The sequence below is a fragment of the Leucoraja erinacea genome, chromosome 6, assembly GCF_028641065.1.
Source record: "Leucoraja erinacea ecotype New England chromosome 6, Leri_hhj_1, whole genome shotgun sequence".
NCBI classification, from domain to species: Eukaryota; Metazoa; Chordata; class Chondrichthyes; order Rajiformes; family Rajidae; genus Leucoraja; species Leucoraja erinaceus.
In genome coordinates, this window is record NC_073382.1 from 21,140,854 (window position 1) to 21,164,601 (window position 23,748).

Genomic DNA, 23,748 nt, shown 5'->3' on the forward strand with positions numbered 1-23,748 from the left:
TCTCAACCCTAGGTCCAGTTCTGACCCTCTCCATAATTATATTGAAACCAATGGTATTGTGATCACTGGACCCGAAGTGCTCCCCAACACATTCCTCCGCCACCTGACCTGTCTCATTTCCTAACAGGAGGTCCAGCACTGCCCCTTCTCTAGTAGGTACCTCTATATATTGCTGCAAAAAACTATCCTGCACACATTTTACTAACTCCAAACCATCCAGCCCTTTTACAGAATGTGTTTCCCAGTCTATGTGTGGAAAATTGAAATCTCCCACAATCACTACCTTGTGCTTACCACTAATATCTACTATCTCCTTAAATATTTGCTCTTCCAATTCTCGCTCCCCATTATGCGGGTTTTAATACACCCCTATATGTGTTGCTACACCTTTCCCATTCCACAGTTCCACCCAAATAGCCTCCCTAGACAAACCCTCTACTCTATCCTGCCAAAGCACTGCTGTAATATCTTCCCTGATAAACAATGCAACACCTCCAACTCTTGCCTCTCCAATTCTATCACACTTGAAGCAACAAAATGCTGGAATATTTAGTTTCCAATCACAGCCATCCTGCAACCATGTTTCACTAATCGCCACAACATCATACTTCCAGATGTCAATCCAGGCTCTAAGCTCATCCACCTTTCTTACAATGCTCCTAGCATTAAAATATACACATTTAAGGAACCTACCACCTCTGTTTATTATCTTTTTCTTCTTTCTCCCCTACATGGTGGGTCTGAGTGCTTCCCTTCTCTGCCTCCTGCCTCACACACTGTCTGCTTGCTTTCTCTATTTGAGTCCCTCCCCCCAATCGTTCTAGTTTAAAGTCTCCCCAATAGCCTTTGCAAATCTCACCGCCAGGATATTGGTCTCCCTCGGGTTCAAGTGCAACCCATCCTTTTTGTACAGGTCACACCTTCCCTGAAAGAGGTCTCAATGATACAGAAATTTGAATCCCTGCCCTCTGCACCAGTCCCTCAGCCACGCATTTATCCTCCACCTCGATCCATTCCTACTCTCACTGTCGTGTGGCACAGGCAGTAATCCTGAGATTGTTACTTTTGCAGTCCTTCTCCTTAACTCTCTACCTAACTCCCTAAATTCTCCTTTCAGGACCTCTTCTCTTTTTCTAACTATGTCATTGGTACCTATATGTACCACGACCTCAGGCTCCTCTCCCTCCCATTTCATGATATCTTGGACACGTTCAGACACATCCCAGACCCTGGCACCAGGGAGGCAAATCACCATCCGGGTCTCCTGACTGCGTCCACAGAATCACCTGTTCGACCCCCTAACTATAGAGTCCCCTATTACTATTGCCCTCCTCTTCTTTTCCCTACCCTTCTGAGCAACAGGACCGGTCTCTGTGGTAGGCTGTCCCCCCCAACAGTACTCAAACAGGAGTACTTATTTCCAAGGTGTACAGCCACCGGGGTACTCACTAGTCCCTGCCTCTGCCCCTTGCCCATCCTAACCGTGACCCAATTGTCTGCCTCCCGTGGTATTGGAGTGACCACCTCTCTATAACTCCTCTCTATGACCTGCTCACTCTCCCAGACCAGACAGAAGTTATCGAGCTGCTGCTCCAGGTTCCTAACACGGTCCCTTAGGAGCCCCCATCTCGACGCACCTGTCGCAAATGTGGACGTCTGGAAGGCGACCAGACTCCATGACTTCCCACATCTGACATCCAGAACAATAAACTGCCCTGGCCCTCATTCTCCCCCCCTTACCCAGGTTACAATACAAAGTGCTGTTCAGAAATCAGCACTAGGCCTGTTCAGCAGGGATCTGACTCCCAATCAGCTGCTTCCTCTAATCCACTTCCACCAATCAGCGGCTTCCTCAAGCCCACTTATTTTGAAGTGTGATGGAACATTGCAGAGTGGGCACTCCACCCGCTCCAACTGCCATTAGGCCATTGGGCCCATTCAGTCCACTCTGCCATTCAATCGTGACTGATTGAATCCTCCCTCATCATTCTAAACTCTAGCGAGTACAGGCCTAGTGCCGTCAAATGCTCACTATATATTAACCTAATTCTTCCCGGAATAATTCTCGTAAATCTCCTCTGAACCCTCTCCTATGCCTGGACAACCTTCCTCTGATCTGGGGCCCAAAACTGCTCACAATATTCAATTGTCATCTGACCACCGCCTTATAAAGCTTCAGCATCACATCCCTGCTTTTATATTATATACCTCTCGAAATAAATGCTTGCATTGCATTTGCCTTCCTTACAACTGATTTTACTTGCAAATTAACTTTTTGGAAATCCTCTATCAGCACTCCCAAGTCCCTTTGAACCTCTGTGCCACTCTTCTGAAAAACAGTGCTATGACGTATTTTATGCCCAGCTGAAAAAAACAGAATTTTATTGGATAAACTGCACCTCCAACAGCACATCAGTACAGCATTCTCTCACCATTGCACTAAAATTCCTATCCATACAAAAAAAACACAAGTATATGCAGATGATCAGACATTTTAAGAACATTATGAAATAACTAACACTGCATCCATGCTTTAAAAATGAGTAATCAGACAGTGAGCACTTTGATTGTATTATTCAATAAAGGAGTTAATAGTTATGTGCAAATGCCCTTCTACCAATGATAAATGGCATACATGATGAACAATAATAACAATGCATGCATTTGAACAACTGTCCATGGTTTTGTGCAATACAGTAGTGTAATTTATGCTGGTAGTTGTCTGATCATGAAATTTGCTCCTATTAAATAGGAGACCATCATAACGGCTCCTGAAATTTAGTAATAAAAATATATATTACCTGTGTCCATTCATTAATCTGTGGATCATAAGATTCCATAGTGTTTAGATAAGTTTGTCCATCATATCCGCCAACTGCATATAGTCTATCTCCAAGGAGACAGACTCCAACTGCATCACGAGGGGCACTCACTGAAGCTATCATTGTCCAGGTGTCAGTTTTGGGATCGTATCTGATGTGAAAATGGTAAAATAACATGATGATCATAAAAAGGTTCAATGCGATTTTAATGTAGAGTGACAATAAATACCAGTTTATCAATAAATAAGTATAACATCATATCTATAAGTAAGGTTTCATTTGAATGGTAAGTTGAAATAAGTTATAGATATATTATCATGCTGGATGTATAATATTGCCAACACTAACATTTGGATAGTAAATCCATCAGTCAAGTATACTGGGCTGCACAGTGGCACAGCAGCAGAATTGCTGCCTTACAGCGCCAGAGAACTGGGTTCAATCCTGACTACAGGTACTAACTGTATGGAGTTTGCATGTTCTCCCTGTGACTGCAAGAGTTTTCTCCAGGTGCTCTGGATTCTTCCCACATTCCTAAGACTTGCAGGTTTGTAGCTTATTTGGATTATGTAAATTATCTCTAGTGTGTTGCGTATGGGTGATTGGATTGGTAGTTGGTGCAGACTCGGTGGGCAAAAGGCCTCTTTTCACACTGTATCTCTAAACTAAACAATATATATTTTAGTTAACAAAAATGCTGGAGAAACTCAGCGGGTGAGGCAGCATCTATGGAGCAAAGGAAATATGTTTTGGGTCAGGACCCTTCTTCACACCTGGAGTATTGCGTACAGTTTTGGTCTCCTAATCTGAGTAAAGACATTCTTGCCATAGAGGTAGTACAGAGAAGGTTTACCAGACTGATTCCTGGGATGTCAAGACTTTCATATGAAGAAAGACTGGATAGCCTCGGCTTGTACTCGCTAGAATTTAGAAGATTGAGGGGGGATCTTATAGAAACTTACAACATTCTTAAGAGGTTGGACAGGCTAGATGCAGGAAGATTGTTCCTGATGTTGGGGTAGTCCAGAACAAGGGGTGATAGTTTAAGGATAAGGGGGAAATCTTTTAAGACCGAGATGAGGAAAACATTTTTCACACAGAGTGGTGAATATCTGGAATTCTCTGCCACAGAAGGTAGTTGAGGCCAGTTCATTGGCTATATTTAGGAGGGAGTTAGATGTGGCCCTTGTGGCTAAAGGGATCAAGGGGTATGGAGAGAAGGCAGGTACAGGATACAGAGTTGGATGATCAGCCATGATCATATTGATTGGCAGGGCATGCTCGAAGGGCCGAATGGCCTACTCCTGCACCTATTTTCTATGTTTCTATGTTTCAGATTGATGTGGGGGGGGGGGGGGGGGGGGGGGGGGGGGCGGAGGGAAGAAGAAAGGAAGAGGCAGAGACAGTAGGCTGTGGGAGAGCTGGGAAGGGGAGGGGAAAGTAGGAGTAAGCCGGGACTACATGAAATTGGAGAAGTCAATGTTCATACCGCTGGGGTGTAAACTACCCAAGCAAAATATGAGACGCTGCTCCTACAATTCACAGTGGGCCTCATTCTGGCCATGGAGGAGACACATTATTATACACCAGGTTTATTAATCAAGATTTAAATTGGATGAGAATGATTTAAAATGCCACTCAGATGTTTGGGTATTGGTGATGCTTCTGTTTATAATTTACTATAATTTGAAACATGCAACACTTTAGAACAAATTTTGTGGAATATTATAAAGCATTATGAATAATGAGCATTTTTATTAAATATTGATGAATTTCCACTCTGGGTTAATTAAACCACAGACACCTACTCGAGACAGCTCAACGTAGATTGATGCCTCAACAGATCAGTTCGAAGGAAGCAGCATTCGAATAATGAACCTTTCTGTAAATAAGCAATTTTTCAACCATTACAGTAATAATATCTGTATCTCAAAGATGATGTTCCATTATTCATTCAGACCATGGCAAATTGGTACCATGTTTCATATAGTTGCTTGTTTGTAAACTTTAATATCCTTGTCCTACAAAATAACTATTTTGATCTTAGAGTCATAGAGTGAGATAATCAGGAAAGTGGCCTAGTAATAATCCTACCATAATCTTGCTTTTTCCAATCTATTGCCAGTTTGCACCAAACTTGGGTGATGGGAAGAGGAAGATGCTGTGAATAAAACTAATATGGTTTGTGCACATTTTGTACAATATTTTAAATATGAAATGTCACAATTTTATTTCAATCTTTTACCTTTCTACACAGTCCGAAAGCCGAGAGCAGTGGTTTGAAGCTGGAGCATCATGGCCTCCGACTGCATAAAGGAAACCATCACAGGTTGCCACACCCACACCTCCTCTCCTCTTGGACATGGGTGTGCACATACTCCACTTATTGGTGTGTGGATCATAGCATTCTATAGATTTGAGGCAAGCACTTCCATCGCGACCCCCAACAGCATACAGCCTGTTGACAAAGTAAAATCTGCTCAGAAAATCTGTATTATGGCCTCAACAATGCTGATACTAAAATCACCAGATGTGGAGTCTTACAACACATTTGGAGATGATGTGGTCCATTGTTTCAGTCAGCTCTTAGAAAGAGTAAGTTTATTAGGCCCACTTTGCAATTTTACTTTCAACGCTTTTCAGTTCATCTTAAAAATTAGTCAGCTTAGAATATATGATGTCAGATTAAAGGTAGACGGAAAGGCCCTTTGAATTTGCCCTTCCATTCTATAAGAACATGGCTGGTCTAATCTTTGACTTCAAAACCTTTCACTGAACTGACACGCAGGACAATACCTAAACCTAAACCAATTACATTTTGCTATACTCTGATCTAAACATCTATGCATCTCAGTTGTAATACTATTGAATGTGATCTTTTGATTGTATATGATTCCATAACTTTGAGGGGGGAAATTAAGTCACTCAAGTTTGTTGAATCTTGCCAATATTTTCTCTGTAATTGTGCCATACAATACATCTTACATTCATATAACATCGCAATTGAATAAAATACCCATGGCACTGCACAAGAGGATTGAAGTGAAGTGGACAACAAATTGATATTGAACTACACTAAGATCTATTATGACAGGTACTTGAGAGATTTCAAAATGAGTTTTATGAAGTATCTATCTATACTATTGCTAAAACTCTCATCATGACCACTTCGGTCTGCATTGTAATTAAATTTACGCAAAAACACCACCGTATATCGCTAGGATTTTTTCGCCACCATTCTCCTCTGTTTTGTTCCGATCGCTGAAATATGAGAAAAGGTATGAAGGTTTAAAAAATAGTGAGATCAGCAGATTGGTCTTCATGCCTGTCAGTCACCATGAAGGTAATGACACTTCCAGCACCCGCTGGAGAATAAAATCCTGGAGGCGGGGCTGATTAAACAAGCCATGCGGATTGAGTCCACAACAGTGGAGTCGGGAAAGCCGCTGTGTGGAGTCGGGAAAGCTGCTGTGTGGAGTCGGGTAAGTGCTGTCTGCAGTCAGAATGTGCTGTGTGGTGCCATGGTCGGTGGCTGGCCGCTGAGTGGAGTTCCTCCCCCTCAAACCCCCACCCCCTCCACCCCACACACAGCCCTTTCACCCTCCCCCCCCCCCCCCCTCCCCGCTTCCCCCCCCCCACTCCTCCTTACACACCCCCTTCCCCCCTCCCCCCTCCCACCCTCCCTCCCCACATCCCCCCCCCCCCCCCCCTCCCCACTTCCCCTTCCCCCCCACCCCTCCCCCTCCCCTCCCCCTCCCCCCATCACCCCACTCCCACCCTCCCCCCACACCACCACCACCCCACCCCTCCCCCCACACCACCACTCACTCTCACATCACCCCTCCCCCACACCACCCCTCCCCCTCACACCACCCCTCCCCCACACCACCACTCCCCACCACACCACCACTCCCTCTCACACACACCACCACACTCCCCTCCACCACCACCCCTCCCCCCACAACACCCCCTCCCCCCCCACAACCCCCCCCCCCCCCCCCACACCCCCCCTCCAACCCACACCCACCACTCCCTCTCACACCACCCCTCCACCACACCACCCCTCCACCACACCACCCCCCCCCCTCTCCCCACTCCACCCCCCCACACCACCCCCTATGTAAAAGAATATGTGTGTGTTTATGATTGTGTTTATAGTTTGTTTGGTTGTTTGTTTGTTTGTCTTTTTGCACAAAGTCCGCGAGCATTGCCACTTTTCATTTCACTGCACATCACGTATGTGTATGTGACGAATAATAAACTTGACTTGACTTGACCACTCCCTCGCCCCCACACCACCCCCTCGCCCCTACATCATCCCTACACCACCCCCTCGCCCCCACACGACCTCCTCCCTCCACACCACCCCCTCCCCCCACACCCCACACCACCCCCCCCCCCCACACCCCCACACCACCCCCTCCCCCACACCAGTTATTGAAAAATGCCAGTTACAATGATAACAACATATTTGTTTGTATTTATTTTACTGGTATTGGCATGTCATCTACCATATTGTAATGACGTCAAGTTGTCATCTAGCATCTTTGTTATCCTGAAATGATCCTAGTTGAATCCAAAACATCAGCTTTGCTTGTCCAGAGGATATCAGCATTGTGTAATGAGGCCCTGAATATTGATCAGGACTTGACTAGTGATCAGGCCTTGAACATACAATGGCACAATGTGAGTCAGCCAGAAAAAGGCAAACCACTGATCCCCTCTCAAATCCATTGATAGCTGACAAGGCCACATCCCACTTTTGTCAGTTGTCAAATATCTCAAATATATTTAAATATTCCTAAAACTCACAAAAGAAACCGTAAAGTGTTAAAAACAAATAATTAAAAAATTAATCCAAATGTTTAAATAAGCTGCTAATTAAAACCTTGTAGGATTGCAAGGTGGTATGGGGTGAATACAAACTGTGTTGTCTGCCTCTCTAGATTTGTTAAGATCTGATAGATGTGTCATAGATAAGTATTTATTGTTGTCATCAAGTAAACGTTAGTTTCTTATAAATGTAGTTGTTCATAGACTGTGGATATCGTCGAGTTTGCCAATACGTAATGACCACTTTAATTATTGTGGAACTGAGGAAGCTGTGGAAAGCTGACCTATTGATGGATAAGGAGACAAAAATGACCAGATCACGTACAGACTGAAGTTTTCCATCTTTGAATAACACGTGAAATAGATGGCTTTTTACACCAATTCAGCCGTTTCAAGATGCCTGTTACCATGACTACACTTTTAAAGTTCAAGATTTATTTACTTGCCTGAATTTAAATTCCTCTTGGCCTTATGTTGCTGGATCAATGATGTAGGCCTCTGGTCCAATAATTTAACCATACACATTAGTTACATTGCAGTCCTTTTTTTCCCTCTATTTCACAATGGTGACATTGATTCATTACATCTATCAATCAGAGAGTTAGTGCAATAGAGATGTGTTCAACCTGGAATACACTCTTGAAGCTGTATTCCCTACTCACTTGCCATTTAATGCTGCTACTCCCACTGTGCTCCGAGCAATGGACATACTGGCCACAAAGGTCCACTGGCAGGCTTGTGGATCCCACCTTTCTACTGTGTTTAGGTAACTCCAGCCATCATGGCCACCGACTGCATACATCGGACCTTCTAACACAGCGACACCTGGAAAAGATTGAAAAATGTTCATGGAATGGACAGAAACAGATCAAGAGGCACAGTGTGTGCTGATAATGTTACACAGGCCAACTGCCTTTCCCTGTCAGTTGTGGAATATGATGCTCCCTGCAATAGCATGCACCAGTTCGAAGTTGGTGTAAAGCTGTCCCCCACAGTAACCATATAACATATAACCATATAACAATTACAGCACGGAAACAGGCCATCTCGACCCTTCTAGTCCGTGCCGAACACATAATCTCCCCTAGTCCCATATACCTGCACTCAGACCATAACCCTCCATTCCCTTCCCATCCATATAACTATCCAATTTATTTTTAAATGATAAAAACAAACCTGCCTCCACCACCTTCACTGGAAGCCCATTCCACACACTCTCTGAGTAAAGAAGTTCCCCCTCATGTTACCCCTAAACTTCAGTCCCTTAATTCTCATGTCATGTCCCCTTGTTTGAATCTTCCCTACTCTCAGTGGGAAAAGCTTTTCCACGTCAACTCTGTATTAGTACAAAGTAGTAGTACAAAAAAAAAAAATTGAAAATACTCAACAGACAGGCCGTAACTCTGGACACAAAACCAGAGTTCACACTTTAGGCTAATCAGTTGAAGAGAAGGAAAAATATACTTAAAACCAAATGGAATCCACAATTTTTTAATTATCATTAATGGAAAAGATTGAGAGACAGGGAATTATAAATTCTGCACTATTCTGTCTGCAGGTACAGTATTGTCTAACCAAAAAATATTGTTGCTAAATTTCAGTTTTCTAGCCCTTGGAGTATGTACCAGTTATCTAAACCAATCCAGTGGGATACAATTACAGTATGTGCCTTGAATTCAGCTTTGGCATGTATTCTGATGAAGCACTAGGATTCAGGTTGGTATAGAGCGTATCCTCTTCCTTGAGTACTTTATCCAACTCAAGATGATTAGGTTAGTATTACCACATGCAAATAACATGTTTAATGTTGCTATAATTCCACTGATGATTGGGTGGTGAAAAAATAAACATTATCTGGTTTACACAGACCATAGCCAGGTTGGATTTCAATTATATATCCAAGCATACCTCTCACCCATAGTGTTCACTTTTGTTTACTCTTTTTCCCAGTGCTCATGATCCAATTCTGCTTAGTGTTACAGCAATAAAATCTGCCTTTTATCATTCATCACATGGATTTATTTTCTTGACAGAATGGAATAGCAGAGAGAGATATAAGATATAGTAAACCATTGCAGCTTTAGCCTGCCATTTATTTAGAGAAATAACAATAGCAGGCATTTCACAGAAACATTTGAATATCAGTTTGAAGAAGGGTCCTGACCCAAATTCCCTCTGCACTTATATAGAACAGTACAGCACAAGAACAGGCCCCTCTCACCTCAAAGCTGTACTGCCTGACCTGCTGAGTTACTCCAGCACTTTGATTTTGTCCAAGATTCCAGGATCTGCAGCACCTTGTGTCTTCATTCCACAGAAAATTAACAACAATAATGACTATACATCAAACTAGTCAAAAGATTCTTCACAATTTTATTTGATATTCAATGTATTGTAGTTTAATTTTAATTTGATCCTAAACATTTTTTTTTCCCTCTCGACCCTTCTTTTAGGTTTCATGATTATTTTATTTCCCCTTCCAAAAATACCTTGTCTCCTGACATAGATGTTCCCATCGCTGCTGATGAAATGCAGCATTTTAAGCCTCTGTCCCACTTGGGCAACCTCCACCCCGACCGCTGGCGACCTTAAGCGACTTTAAAAAAAATCAAGGCCACGGTGACCTATGACCTCCTACGACCTTCCACGACTATGCACGGCCTCCCATGAATATGTTGAAGACCTCCCTCGACTATGAAGAAGACCTCCTTCGACCTCCTTTGACGCCCGGAGACTGGCTTCGACCATGTACGTTTTACTCGAGGATGGTCTCTGGCAAATTGGTCCACAAATGAGCACATAGAAACATAGAAATTAGGTAGGCAGGAGTAGGCCATTCGGCCCTTCGAGCCTGCACCGCCATTCAATATGATCATGGCTGATCATCCAACTCAGTATCCCGTACCTGCCTTCTCTCCATACCCTCTGATCCCCTTAGCCACAAGGGCCACATCTAACTCCCTCTTAAATATAGCCAATGAACTGGCCTCGACTACCCTCTGTGGCAGAGAGTTCCAGAGATTCACCACTCTCTGTGTGAAAAAAGTTCTTCTCATCTCAGTTTTAAAGGATTTCCCCCTTATCCATAAGCTGTGACCCCTTGTCCTGGACTTCACCAACACCGGGAACAATCTTCCTGCATCTAGCCTGTCCAACCCCTTAAGAATTTTGTAAGTTTCTATAAGATCCCTTCTCAGTCTCCTAAATTCTAGAGAGTATAAACCAAGTCTATCCAGCACGACCCCCTTCCACCTCAGAGGACCACACCGAAAACCAACAACGACTAGTGACGAGTGTCTACAGCTCAAATGATCACTTGATAAAATGTCTGCATTTTTTTCTCACTAAAAAATGCCTCCCAGGTTTTATTTTAAATCATTTTGAACCATGCAAGCAAGGAAGGAACTTGTTTGGAGGATGTTAGTAAAAATACAACTACTGCTGTTTGCAGTAGCCCTTTTGCTTCAGCAGCCTTTTAAGAAAGGCAGAAAGGGAAGAGCAAGGGTGAAGAGAAAGCACAAGAAGAGGTCTCAACGGGTGAATGGAGATGATGTGATGGGACTGTCCACCACCAGATGACTGGAAGAGAGTGGCGCTGGGCTTTAACTATGGGTCGCGGGCAAACTCGCCAGAGGTCGCAGTGGAGGTCCCCCAAGTGGGACGGGCTTTATTCATCCAAACCTTTCTAACTGTATTTGAGCCTAATTTATCACCTCGAGTATGATTGTAAAGCACCTGCACGTTAGTACCAATGCACACACAAACACACATAGCTGGCAGACTTGATAACTATGGGGGCCACAATTACTCAGTTTTTTTCCACTCCTTGTGTAGCTAAATGCACCATGGGGGCTGAGATCCACCAATTTAATTAATATTAATCTAAACACAGAATTATTTTTAGCATTGAGACTCAGAACTTGTGAGCAAGATAATTATGATGCATGAGAGAATATTAATGGTGTATAACATGACTACTCAGATCAGCCTTTAACAATGCTGTTAAATTATAAAAAAGCATAATTCAGATTAATATGGTATGTTTTCCCTGAAAAAAAAAAACACTTTATAAAGAGTGGACATTAGTAATGAATTTAAGATAATGATATCAGAGATCCCGCATAAACCAGAAACATAGAAATTATATAAAGCTGTATATATAATTTGATCATTAAAATTGTCCGAAGAGTTTTTACAAATAGGTGCAAATGAATGGATGATGAAAAAGAAAAGGGACAAAGGAAAGCTTGGCCAAAATAGTTTTGTCTCCATCTTCAGAGAGTGCACATAAATATTGGGTGAGATTATGCTTGTCTCCTTCTAATGGATCCCCAGAGAATTGTTGGCTGTCTTCTCCTCACTAATCAGCTTGTCTCTGAAAAATGTGCACATCAGATTGTTCGGAGATGGAGCTCAGGGTTCGCCTCCTGAGCTGCTTTGGTGCCCAGGTGTGAGTTGAGGTGGAAAGAGGTTGGGTTGGGGGGGGGGATGCGCGGGCGTCATTAATCTGTCTGGGGTGACATGGCTCTTGGGTTAGGCTGGGATCATTCTCTGCGGGATGATCTTAGTGCGGGATGACTTAGTGCGGGGGTGGACACTGTTGGCAGTGTAGGAGAGGGGGGGGGGGGGGGGCGAGCACAATTCGCAGGGACAACGCCCAAGGCTCTGCCACACCGGGCAGGCAACAATCTGCCATAACGCGATAAGTGAAGATTCCTATTGACCAAAAGGCTGCCAGGAGCACCAGTGCTGAATATTGTTCGTCCACCATTGTTCGACTTTTTGGTGGCTTCAGCTGGTAATAGCATAGGTCTGTTAACAATGACCTATATGGCACTTGCGAGGTTACTACTTTGCACGTTGTAAGTTCTGATAATGCAAAGGCCCAATTGCACAGCTGAAACACAGCTGCTATATTGCCAATTACACTTGATGAACAGAAGACTGCTTGATAACAAGGTTGTTACAGGCTTCTATTGATTCCAATCTCTTGCCCCCGGGCGAGTCACAGATAAATTAATAGTTAAAGGTAAAACCAAATAATCAATAAATGTAGTTGGTATCAACTTAAATTTAACTGGATGGATGAGGAACCTCAATTTCTCAAATCTAGTTGTAGCTGAAACAGTTGAACACAGTGTTTAGAATATCACGCAGATAAGCCCTAACAAGTGTTTTTGAGCTCTGAGCAGTCCCAGCACTGGTTTAGTAATTTGGTAGATGACCTGGGAGCTGAAGTAGCCCATTTGCAATGCATTAACTGTTATCCTTGCCCCATCCAGATACATTCCAAATGTCTCCTGGGATCCCTGTGAATGGGACCTGAATAGTATGCATCTTTGAAATCGATGCATGTCATAAAGATGTTAAGGAAATCAGTCTGTTAGGACAGTAACAAAGTTTCATACACTGAAAAATCTATATTGCACATGCGAGTTAAATCAATTATGAACCGACATCCTCCATCTTTCACAATGAACAGGCCACGCCTGCCATGATTCCGTGCTTGCCTTGAATGACAACTCTGGCCAGATTCCCGAGCCTGTCTCGAAAGGTGATCCTGGTCATAAAACTGAGCCTGCCTCGAAAGACAACTCTGGCCATAATACTGGGCCTGCCTTGAAAGGTTCTCCGGCCATAATTCTGAGCCTGCCTCGAAAGACAACTCTGGCCAATTTCCGAGCTTGTCTTAGAAGGCAATCCTGGCCGTAATACTGAGCCTGCCTCGAAAGACAACTCTGGCCCCATTTCTGAGCCAAGCTTGGTACCTTTATATACTGTGCAATAATAACCCAATCTCATATTAATATTTTAGTGTATAACTGATCTGAATCTCATGTTATCATAATTTTTTGTACATAAACAATTGTAAATGTTAACAATTTGTAAATGGTCGACTTACCCCATGTTTTGGAAGAACCAGACCCACCTACCTCCATGGTTACCGGTGCTCTATGGTACGTTCAATGGCACCTGATGTGGGTTCTATCCCCGTCCTTGATTGGAAAGTAGGAATGGTAGTGTATGTGGATTCCATATTCTCTGAGACCGGTTTGGACCTTGGCCTGAAAGGCCTCTGCCCAGCTTTCAAGCTGCCACCAGTTTCAGTGAACTGCTTACTGCCGATGAGGCATGGGGTGTGTCATTGCCGATACGATGAACGTTGGTACTTGATCAGTCCGCCAGCTTTACCTTCCTCATCCAGGTATACCTGTTGGGTAAGTCTTGCCTGAAGAGAAGATTTGGCGGCTGGTTTCATTTCCTCCATGTCACCCCTGATAGCGCTGTTCACTGCCTGCACTTGTAGCAAGAGGGGAAACTCTGGCACCTTCCGGGTTTACTGCCAATGGCTGGAACCAATTCTTCCGGCAGTACCCCTTCAATTGCGAGTATTTCCTCGCACTCCCCTCCACAGAGAGCGAGATTCGTAGGCAGCCCTGAAAACGGGTGCTGCGCAGGCCCCTGAGGATACCTGCGCTGACATGGCCTCTCCTACGGACCTATATCAGGACTTTTGCTCTGTCAGACTGAAACTGACCCTGAATGATCCCCTCCTCAGAGAGGGAGACATTGTGCAGCCCTGAAACAGGTGCTGCTGCCGCGGCCCCCCGAGGAGACCTGCACTGATAACTCCCTCCTATGGAGTATATCATAGTGGAGCACCTCTCCATCAGGTGCTCCATGTGGGTTAGAACGTTCAAAGACGTTATCCATTGAAGGAGGGGATCCTCTCCATCAGGAATCCTCCTAACCCGACTCGTTTGAGTTAACAGGCCTCTTCCTTACGCTCCCCTCCTCAGAGAGGGAGATATAATTTAGTAGCTTACCCTCCAAGCGGGGTTGCCTAGTTGCTACCTGCACCAGTCTGAAGCCACTGGCTCCACTGCAAGCAAATCGAAAGGCAAATTCGACCACCGCCCGCTATCCCCACTTCCCCGCGGTCCATGGCCGGGATTCCCCGAGGTCATGACCAGAATTCCCTGCGGTCCATGACTGGGGTTCTCCGCGGTCCATAAAGGTTCCCCCGCGGCCCATCCTGACTTTGCCCCGAAATTTAGCAGGAAAACTCTGTAAGCAGAGATTCCTGCAATAGAAAACATAACCTGGGAATAAGTTTAAAACTTACCTTCAGGTTTAAACTTACCGCTGGAAGGAGCAGCGCGCCTGCAAGTCAGTTGTTGCACAATGCGGTAGACATAATGACGCGTATGCGGGCTGACGGCCTTCTTCACGTAGTCACTCACGTGACTCCGAAGTAAAATAGCACTCTGACTCCCTGCGCAAACATGATGCTAACATTACTGAAGTAAACTTTATTTCCTCAAGGGAAAGTGACTCGTAGATTAACCTTGAAATGGAATCGTAACCTGAGATTCAAACCAGTCACAGGAAAGATAAATCAGATGCAGATTAAATTATCTTGCAATTTTACAGATAAGTGTGTGTTCATAACCACTTGTGACACCATCAGACATGCATGGCAGCAACAGACATTTTACCCTCACTATAACCACCTTAATTGCCTAATTACTCCATCTGTGATATTGGCCTTTGAATCTGGTGAAAAATTACAAAATAAACAGGCTTTTTTTTAAATTCAAGACTTAACTAAATTAGATTCATGTGATTATTGTTGTTGAGATTCTGCAGAGGAAGATCAAGATACTGTTATTAATTGTAAATCAAATGAACCGAACAGAACTGAACTCAGAGCCTTGGGCAAACTCTATTTGCTGTTCAAAGTGGTCACTAACCACTAACCACAATGCGGTGGAGGCCGGTTCTCTTGATACTTTCAAGAGAGAGCTAGATAGGGCTCTTAAAGATAGCGCAGTCAGGGGATATGGGGAGATGGCAGGAACGGGGTACTCATTGTGGATGATCAGCCGTGAACCCATTGAATGGCGGTAGCTGGCTCGAAGGGCTGAATGGCCTACTCCTGCACCTATTGTCTAGACAATAGACAATTGTCTAACGTACAGTTATCAATTGAGAAGTTGCTTGCTTAATAGCTATTTCATCACCATCATTGAACTGTGTGAGAGGCCTCAATTGCCTATACCATTTAACTTTATTTATACCAATCATTTTTAAGTTTCCTGTCAGCTGTTATAAGTCAAGATTAATCGCAGCATCTGCTACATTAATAAATGCCACAGGGAGAATGTGTTAACTGCACACAGTTCCTGCTATCAGAATTAAACCTATGTCGCTGGGGCTGTGAGAAGGTTGCACTGCCTGTAGCAGCACACTGTCATTTTTAATGAACTGTGTGGTACTGAAGTAAGCAACAAGATAATTTCCATTTTTTGTAGTTTTCTTTCAATTATTTTGCTATTTTAAAGTGTTTGTTTCATATTTTACAAATTATATTTTTAATAGTTATTTTTTTAATGGTTCATTAATATTTTTGTTTATAAATTATGGGGCAATGTTGAGAGAACATGGAAAAGTACAGCATTGGAACAATGTCTGTGCTGAATATGATGCTAAACTAAACCAAATCTCATCTGTCTGATTTGTCATCTGACCATCTTTCTCCTGTGGCTATTTCTCCCTTGCTTTTTTCTTCCCTTGTGCAAAATTAAATTATTGGACTGTGGTGCTGACAGGATTTGGAAAAAATCTGTCCATTAGGAATGTGCTCCATTGTGCAGAATGAGGATAATCGACTGATTAAGAGGTGAAATTATGATGTAGGTATAGAACATTGTCTCCACTCATAGATCGTTCAAGGACATGAAGGTTTAAGAACTAGAAGTTTACGAGTGTTGCAAGTAGATTTAATCATAGCTTATACTCAAGGACTAATGTACAACAACTGTATTGTCTATAACTCTCATTTTGTACCATTGCTTTCCAGAGCAGACAGACATTCATCTCTATCATGATTTGGTGTTATATAGCCTAACCTGACATGAACTCAGAAATTACAAACCATTTTGTGACATGGTGTCTTCCCCCCCCCAAGGAATATCAATTCTGCCTGAGGATATTTAGAAACTCAAGTGCTGATGTTGTGTGAATGCAAGGAAATTATGTGGTTTTCTCCAAAGACCACACAAAGCGCCACCTCATCAATGAAGCAATACATATATGAAAATGCAGGCAGAATCACTGAGGCTTTTAAACCTGTCAGAGAATAAAGTAACTTGCAGATATTTTGGTGAAAAACCGTCAATCTTTATTTATTGCAGGTTTAGTTTTTGAGTTTGAAGACCGACACCCAGGAAGTTAAAATTAATACATCATAAGCTGGTGATCCCATTGAGTACCTGAGTTCCTTTAATGTCCTCTTGGTGGAGTAAACACATGATTCAGATGCACTTTGATGTAGAGAGCATGTCTGCGACCGATGTGAGTCTAGTCTAGTTTCATGCTCTTTTGAATAACAGAATGTCACTTTCAAAGCAGAACTAGAGTAAGTGATAATACTACCATTAATTGGTATCATTAATGATAAATACCACGATCAAAGCTTTAAGTTCAATACACCTTTTCAATATGATTTATGAGTACACTCTGTCTGGTTACCCAAAAAATTCACCATCTAGATTTTGTCTATCCAATGACCTGTTTCTCGGTGAAAGCTTTGAGGTGGATCATATTAATCTTAGCCTGTGGTTTGTAAATACTGTTCACCCCAATTCACAGGACATACTAAATTCATGCCACACCACACAGCCTCTACACCAACATCATCTCAATTCTTCTCCAAAGCAGAGGCACCACAAGCAACAGGTAGATCCTGCCCACCACCCACCTTAATGGCCTTATTCATTAAAAAAAAAACAGGTATACTGTAAAATGAAAAAACAAACATCTTTAAATCAAAAATTTTAATGAATGCTGAGGGACCCAAGGCTAAGGTAGATAAAACATATCAGAAAAGCCAGGTATGGCATATCTAACCTCTTGGTTTGGCAATTTACAGAATGGTCCTGATTTCATTGGCACTTCTGAGGTAGATAAAAAGGGCAACAATATGTGCATCTAATCTCCAGTATGACCATGATTTAATTGCACAAGCTTATTCGTGGAAACACAATGAGGCACGCACAACTCGTGGATAAAAGTTCTCTATGAAGAGCACTAATCACATAGCAAGTCTTGCTGATTCGATTTTGAAATCCTCATAATTTTTCGTAATCTCTTCATCTTCTTCTGAAAGTTTCATTTCTGGAGATAATCATTCTTAATTTGAATTGCTTTATCATTTGGCAATCAAACCTTCAGCCATCATGATCCTAAGCTCTAAAATTCACAATTTAATTATTTAAACGTCTCCACATCATCTCATTTATTAACATTATTATTATTATTATTATTATTATTATTATTATTATTATTATTTATTAATGTATAATTTATTTATCATTTATTAATTTATCATTTATTAACAGATATCTACTGTATCGTTGTTAAAGATGTGACCTCTTATTAGCAATGTTACAAAATTTTGAGATTTAAAAAATCAAGTCTGCAATTTATCCCATCAGATAAAGCATAACAATAAGTTTAATTTGACACCTAATTCACTTTCATATCTCAAGTAATAAAAAAGTTATGGCCATTTTCATACTCGGAAATTAGCATCTTGTTCCCTATTGATTTTCTATGGACATAACAAAAAAGCTGTGATCGTGGACAGTCAAAAGCCCATAACCTTCTTAAAAATTAAGAGAACTGAATGAAATTTTCAGTTCTCATAGATTGAAGCATTCTGAAACAAATATAAAATAATCTTACTTGGATGACCTGAAATTAAAGCATATAATTAGTTAGTTACCCAATTGTAGCTAATTTCAAACTTCAATTACTAGTCTAAACATCTATCCATTTCTTAATAAATGATTAACATTTTTAAATAGCCTAAGTGTCCAAATAATATTCACAAATAATTCACAATAAAACATGATTTTTAAATCTCATTTACATCAATTTATAGGCCAAATGGAAGGAATTTAGTGTTCATTTGCTGTAAATTAAAGTCAATTTAAATCGGCTTTCTAGTGGGTTCCTGAGAACGCGCTGGTTTAGAACGTTCACATTGCGCTGGATTTGTGCCCTCAAGTGCCCAGAAAAATACTGCGGGATATAAAGAGCCCAAAATGAGCTACTCGCTATAGAAAACTTTATATACAGGGTTATATTACAAGCCTCATTTAATGTAAAAATAAGGTACATACCTTTAATTGTTTGCTTTATAAAACCCTGGGGCTGCGAGAGGTTACGGAGTGAGAGAGTGATTTTTAAACTACTATAAATATTATACAAGGCCATAAAAACTAATAATACCTTTTGCGACGGGGTCTTTCAGCGATTTTCCGTTAATGATTTACTAGGCTGAACATTTTCGATTGGAACAGCCTAGTAAAAATCGCGTTTTAAACCCGCCCCCTCTAAACAGCGCCAAAATCACGCACAAGGGGTGGGGCAGATGCTCAGCCATGATTCAGGTACGTTTTGTAACATACCTACTCTTATACATCGGCGAGACCAAATGTAGACTGGGCGGTCGTTTCGCTGCACACCTTCGCCCAGTCCGCCTGCACCTACCTGATCTCCCGGTTGCTAAACATTTTATTTCTCCTTCCCATTCCCTCACCGACCATTCTGTCCTAAACCTCCTCCATTGTCAGGGTGAGGCATCGCAAATTGGAGGAACAGCATCCCATATTTTTCTTGGGCAGCTTACAACCCAGTGGTATGAATATTGATTTATCTAACTTCAAGCAACCCCTGCACTCCCTCTCTGTTGATCCCTCCCCCACCCAAGACACACCAGTTTCCCGTTCTCACCTAGCAAACAGTTAACAATGGCCTGTTTCCATTATCATTGTTACTTTGTTGCATATCTTTCATTCGTTTGTTCTATATCTCTCTACATCACTGACTATATCTCACGTTTTCCTTTCCCCAGACTAGTCTGAAGAAGGGTCTTGACCTGAAACATCACCCATTCCTTCTCTCCAGAACCAGCATCTGCAGTTCCTTCCTACACCCTCATTTATGGTGCTCCTTAATACCTTCCTGAAATTGGATATCTACTTTAATATCTCCATGTATAATTCAGGTTTATTTTTCTGCTTAAGAAGATGCATACCTGCTTTAGAAGTTTTGTATTTGTGGAAACCTGTTGAAGTATTGGCTGCCTCCAATTGTATTGTCTTCAAATTAGCTGCATGATTAGTTCAATAATTATCATGTTATTAAATTACTTAGATAGTATTAACCTTGGTTCTTTAAAAGGAATATGGTTCAGTGAATGTTTTATAATCCATTCAATCTGGGATTGGGGATGATTTATTAGCATGGATAGAGGACTGTCAAACCATAGACAATCAGAATAAATGATTAATTTTGGATTGAAAGTCATTAACTACTGCCGCAGGCATCAGCATGAGGCTTGAAATATTTATAATCTAGGTTAATGATTTGATTGAAGGAAAGAGTAGCCAAATTTGCTGATGATCCAAAGAATGAGTACTTTTTGAAAAAAGATACAAAGTGTCTGTCGAGGGACATAGATAGCTGAAATGAATGGACAAGAAGTTGGTAGATGGGGGAATGTAATTCCATCCACTCTGGAAAGCGAAATGAGAAACCAAGTTATTATTTAAATGGTGTGAGGCCACAAAATGCCAGAGTGCATAGGAATCTGAAGTTTCCAGAGCATAAATGGGGTAATCTGCAAGAACAACAGCTAATTAGATTGTTTTTTATTTATTGCAAGGGGCATGTGGTGAGACTATAGTGTTGGTGAGACAGCACCTGAAGCACTGTGCGTGGTTTCTGCCTGCATATTTAAGAATAAATGTGGTTGCGTTGGAGAGAAGATTCACCAGGCTGTTTCTTCTGTGTGAAGAAAGTTTGAACAGGTTGGAAACTCAGGGAATTGCAGATGCTCGTGTATAAAAAAAGAAACAGTGTGAGAGTAACTCGCAGGATCAGGCAACATCTCTGGAGAACCTGGATATGCAATGTTTTGGGTTGGGACCCTTCTTCAGAATGTTGTGGGGGTGGGGGGGAGGGTGGGGATAGCAGAAGAGAGGTGGGGGCAGGACAAAGCATAGAAAGTGGTTGGTAGATCCAGGTGATGAGGGTTTGGTTGGCAGATGGTTGGACAAAGACCTGAGATAATTTGACAAAAATGTGAAATAAGGACGGAAGATGTGGCATTTGCAAAGTTAAAAAAAAAGGAGTATAGGTGGAAGTGGACAGATGGGTGACAGAGGGAAAAGGGAGAAATAGGGGGCAAGGGGATGGGGCTATGTGGCTGTTTGTAGGTCAGTTAACCAAAATTAGAAAATTCAATGTTCACACCGTTAGGTTGTAAGCTACCCGAGCGAAATATGAGGTGCTGTTCCAGTTTGCATATGGCCTCACTCTGGCAATGGAAGAGGCCCAAGACATAAAAGTCAGCATTACAATGGGAAGGGGAATTAAAATGTTGAGCAAACGAGAATTCCAGCAGGCCTTGGCAGACCGAGCACAGGGAAACTTTGTCTCACCGATGTAAGGAGGTCCCACAATAGGAATAACAATTGAGGTTAGAGGAGGTGTACAAGAAACTCTCATCTGGAATGACTGATAGTGTCCCTGGATTTTGTGAAGGAGGAGGGATAGGAATAGGTGTTACATCTCCTGTTGTTGTAAGGGAAAATACCTGGGGAGTGGATTCTTTAAGTAGGAAGGGTGAGTAGACTAAGGAGTTGCAGATGGATTGGTCTCTGTGTCAGGCAGAAAGGGCTGGGATGGGAAGATGGTGGTGATATTATGTTGAAGGTAGTGGAAATGTCGGAAGGTAATGTGTTGGATGCGGAGGTTGGAAGGTTGAAAGGTAAGGGAGCCATCCTCGTTCTGGCAGCGGAAGGGGGAGTAAGAGCAGAACTGCTGGACATCGATGAGATGCGGGTGAGGAATCCATCTATGACAGCAGGAGGGAAACTACATTTACTAAAGAAAGAGGACATCTCAGATAATCTGGAATAGAAATCCACATCTTGGGAGTAGATACGGCTGAGACAGAGAAATTGAGAGTAGGGTGTAGTGTCTTTGCCAGAGGCAGGGTGGGAGGAGGTGTAGTCTAGATAATTGTGGGAGTCAATGCTTTTGTAGTAGATGTCATTCGATAGTCTGTTCCTTGTGATGGAGACAGAGTAATCACGAAAGGGGAGAACGATGCCAGATATAGTGCATGTGATTTTGAGGGCAGGGTGGGAAGTAGTGGTAAAGTTAATGGAATCAACTAGTTCTGCACGGGAGCAGGAGGCAACCTCGATGCAATTATTGATGACAGTAGAGAAAGAGTTGGGGGATGGTGCAGTGTACAAGTACTGTTCGATATAACCGATATAAACACAGGCATAGCTGGGGCCCTTGCGTGTGCACATGACTACACCTTTAAGTTGAAGAAAGTGTGAGCAGTCGGAAGAAAAGTTGTTGAGAGTGAGAACACGTCCCACCAGGTGGAGGGGAGTGTTAATAGGGGAAAACTGAATGGGTCTCTCTTTAAGAAAGAAATGGAGGGCCTTGAGACCTTCCTGGTGGGGGATGGAAGTGTTAAGGGACTGGAAGTCTAGGGTAATGATGTGGCAATTGGGGCATAGGAATTGAAAGTTATTGAAGAGTCAAACGATGTGTGAGGCGTCTTGGGTGGAGGTCAGAAGGGATTGGACAAGGGGGGGGATGGGATGGAATCAAGGTATTTGGAGATGTGTTCTATGTGGCAGAAGCAGGCAGAAATAATGGGTCTGCTAGGCAGTCTTGGTGTGGATTTTGGGAAGGAGATAGATGTGGACAGTGCAGAGCTGGGGAACTATAAGATTGTTAGAAGTGATGAAATTGGTAACAGTCTAGGAGATGATAGTTCCACTGTGGGTCATGGTCAAGGTGTAGTTATGAGAAAAAATGTCAGAGAGGTTGCGCCTGGCCTCAGCATGGTGCAGGTTAGCTTGTTGGACTACCACAGGAGACAAAAGCCTGTATCCACCCATCACCTGCCAGACGTTGTCCTGCCCACCTCTCTTCCAGCTTTTACCATGCCCACCACAATCAGTCTTAAGAAGGGCCCTGACCTGAAATGTTACCTAGCCATATTCTCAAGGGACTGACCCGAAATGTCACTTATCCATGTTCTCACCCCAAAATGTCACCTACTCATGTTCTCCAGATTATGACCTGAAATGTCACCTATCCATGCTCCCATAGATGCTGCCTGACCCATTGAGTTACACATGCTGAGGCACTTTGCATTTTTTTTAGCAGGTTAAATCAATGCTCATTCGAAGAAAAGAATGAGATACGATCTTATTAAAATATATAAAACTGACTAGCTAGATGTTACAAAGAAGACAGCATCTTCCAGACTGAAGAATGGTCCTGACCCAAAACATCACCCATCCCAATCTGAAGAAGTGTCCGGACCTGAAACATCCATCATCCTTTTTCTCCAGAGATGCTGCCTGACCCGCTGAGTTACTCCAGCACTTTGTGTCTATCTTGGGTAGATGCCCAGATGTTTCTGTTGGCAGGGTAACTAGAACTCGGAGGTATATCTTCAGAATAATGGGTCTGCAATTTTTGACAGAGGTGAGCAAAATAAATTTCTCTTACAGGATCACGTCTTCGGATTTCTCTGCACCAGAGGGCCATGGAGGTGGAAGGCATACTCAAAGCTGAGACTGACAGGCGCTTAAACTCTCCTCAAATCCAGGGTTCCAGGGTAGGAGCTGGAAAATGCTGCCAAATCCGTCTGGCTGAGCCACAAACTACTGATTCACAGAGCAGGTTCGGAGAATAACTACACAATTCCTGCTCTTGTTTCATGTTTCCTTTGTGCATTTTACAACCATCAAAGGATCCCTGTGAAAATCTGCATTGTTTTCACTGCATCAGTATGGAAATAGATAATTAATTTGTTATTTGTTTCATCATTGGTTAATTGCAAATATTATTAAGGCCCCAAGTGAACATGGAGTTAATTTTAATTTATTTTGCCTGGTACAAGCAGATTAACAAACATCATCAATTGTGTTGAGTTGCTTTACCACTGGGTGGCGACTAGCTCCATTCTGAACAGGGTCCTTTG

At 42.5% G+C, this 23,748-nt stretch overlaps 1 protein-coding gene across 1 annotated transcript in view; it reads right to left on the reverse strand.

Annotated features, from left to right (window-relative positions):
* LOC129697949 (kelch-like protein 1) overlaps positions 1 to 23,748 on the reverse strand; it is a 357,960-nt gene that overhangs the window by 11,112 nt on the left and 323,100 nt on the right. The window contains exons 8-10 of the mRNA XM_055636695.1: positions 8,318 to 8,480; positions 5,068 to 5,280; positions 2,802 to 2,973 (exon numbers count right to left, since the gene is read on the reverse strand). Of these exons, the coding sequence (XP_055492670.1) occupies positions 2,802 to 2,973; positions 5,068 to 5,280; positions 8,318 to 8,480 (548 nt within the window). The remainder of the gene's footprint in view (positions 1 to 2,801; positions 2,974 to 5,067; positions 5,281 to 8,317; positions 8,481 to 23,748) is intronic.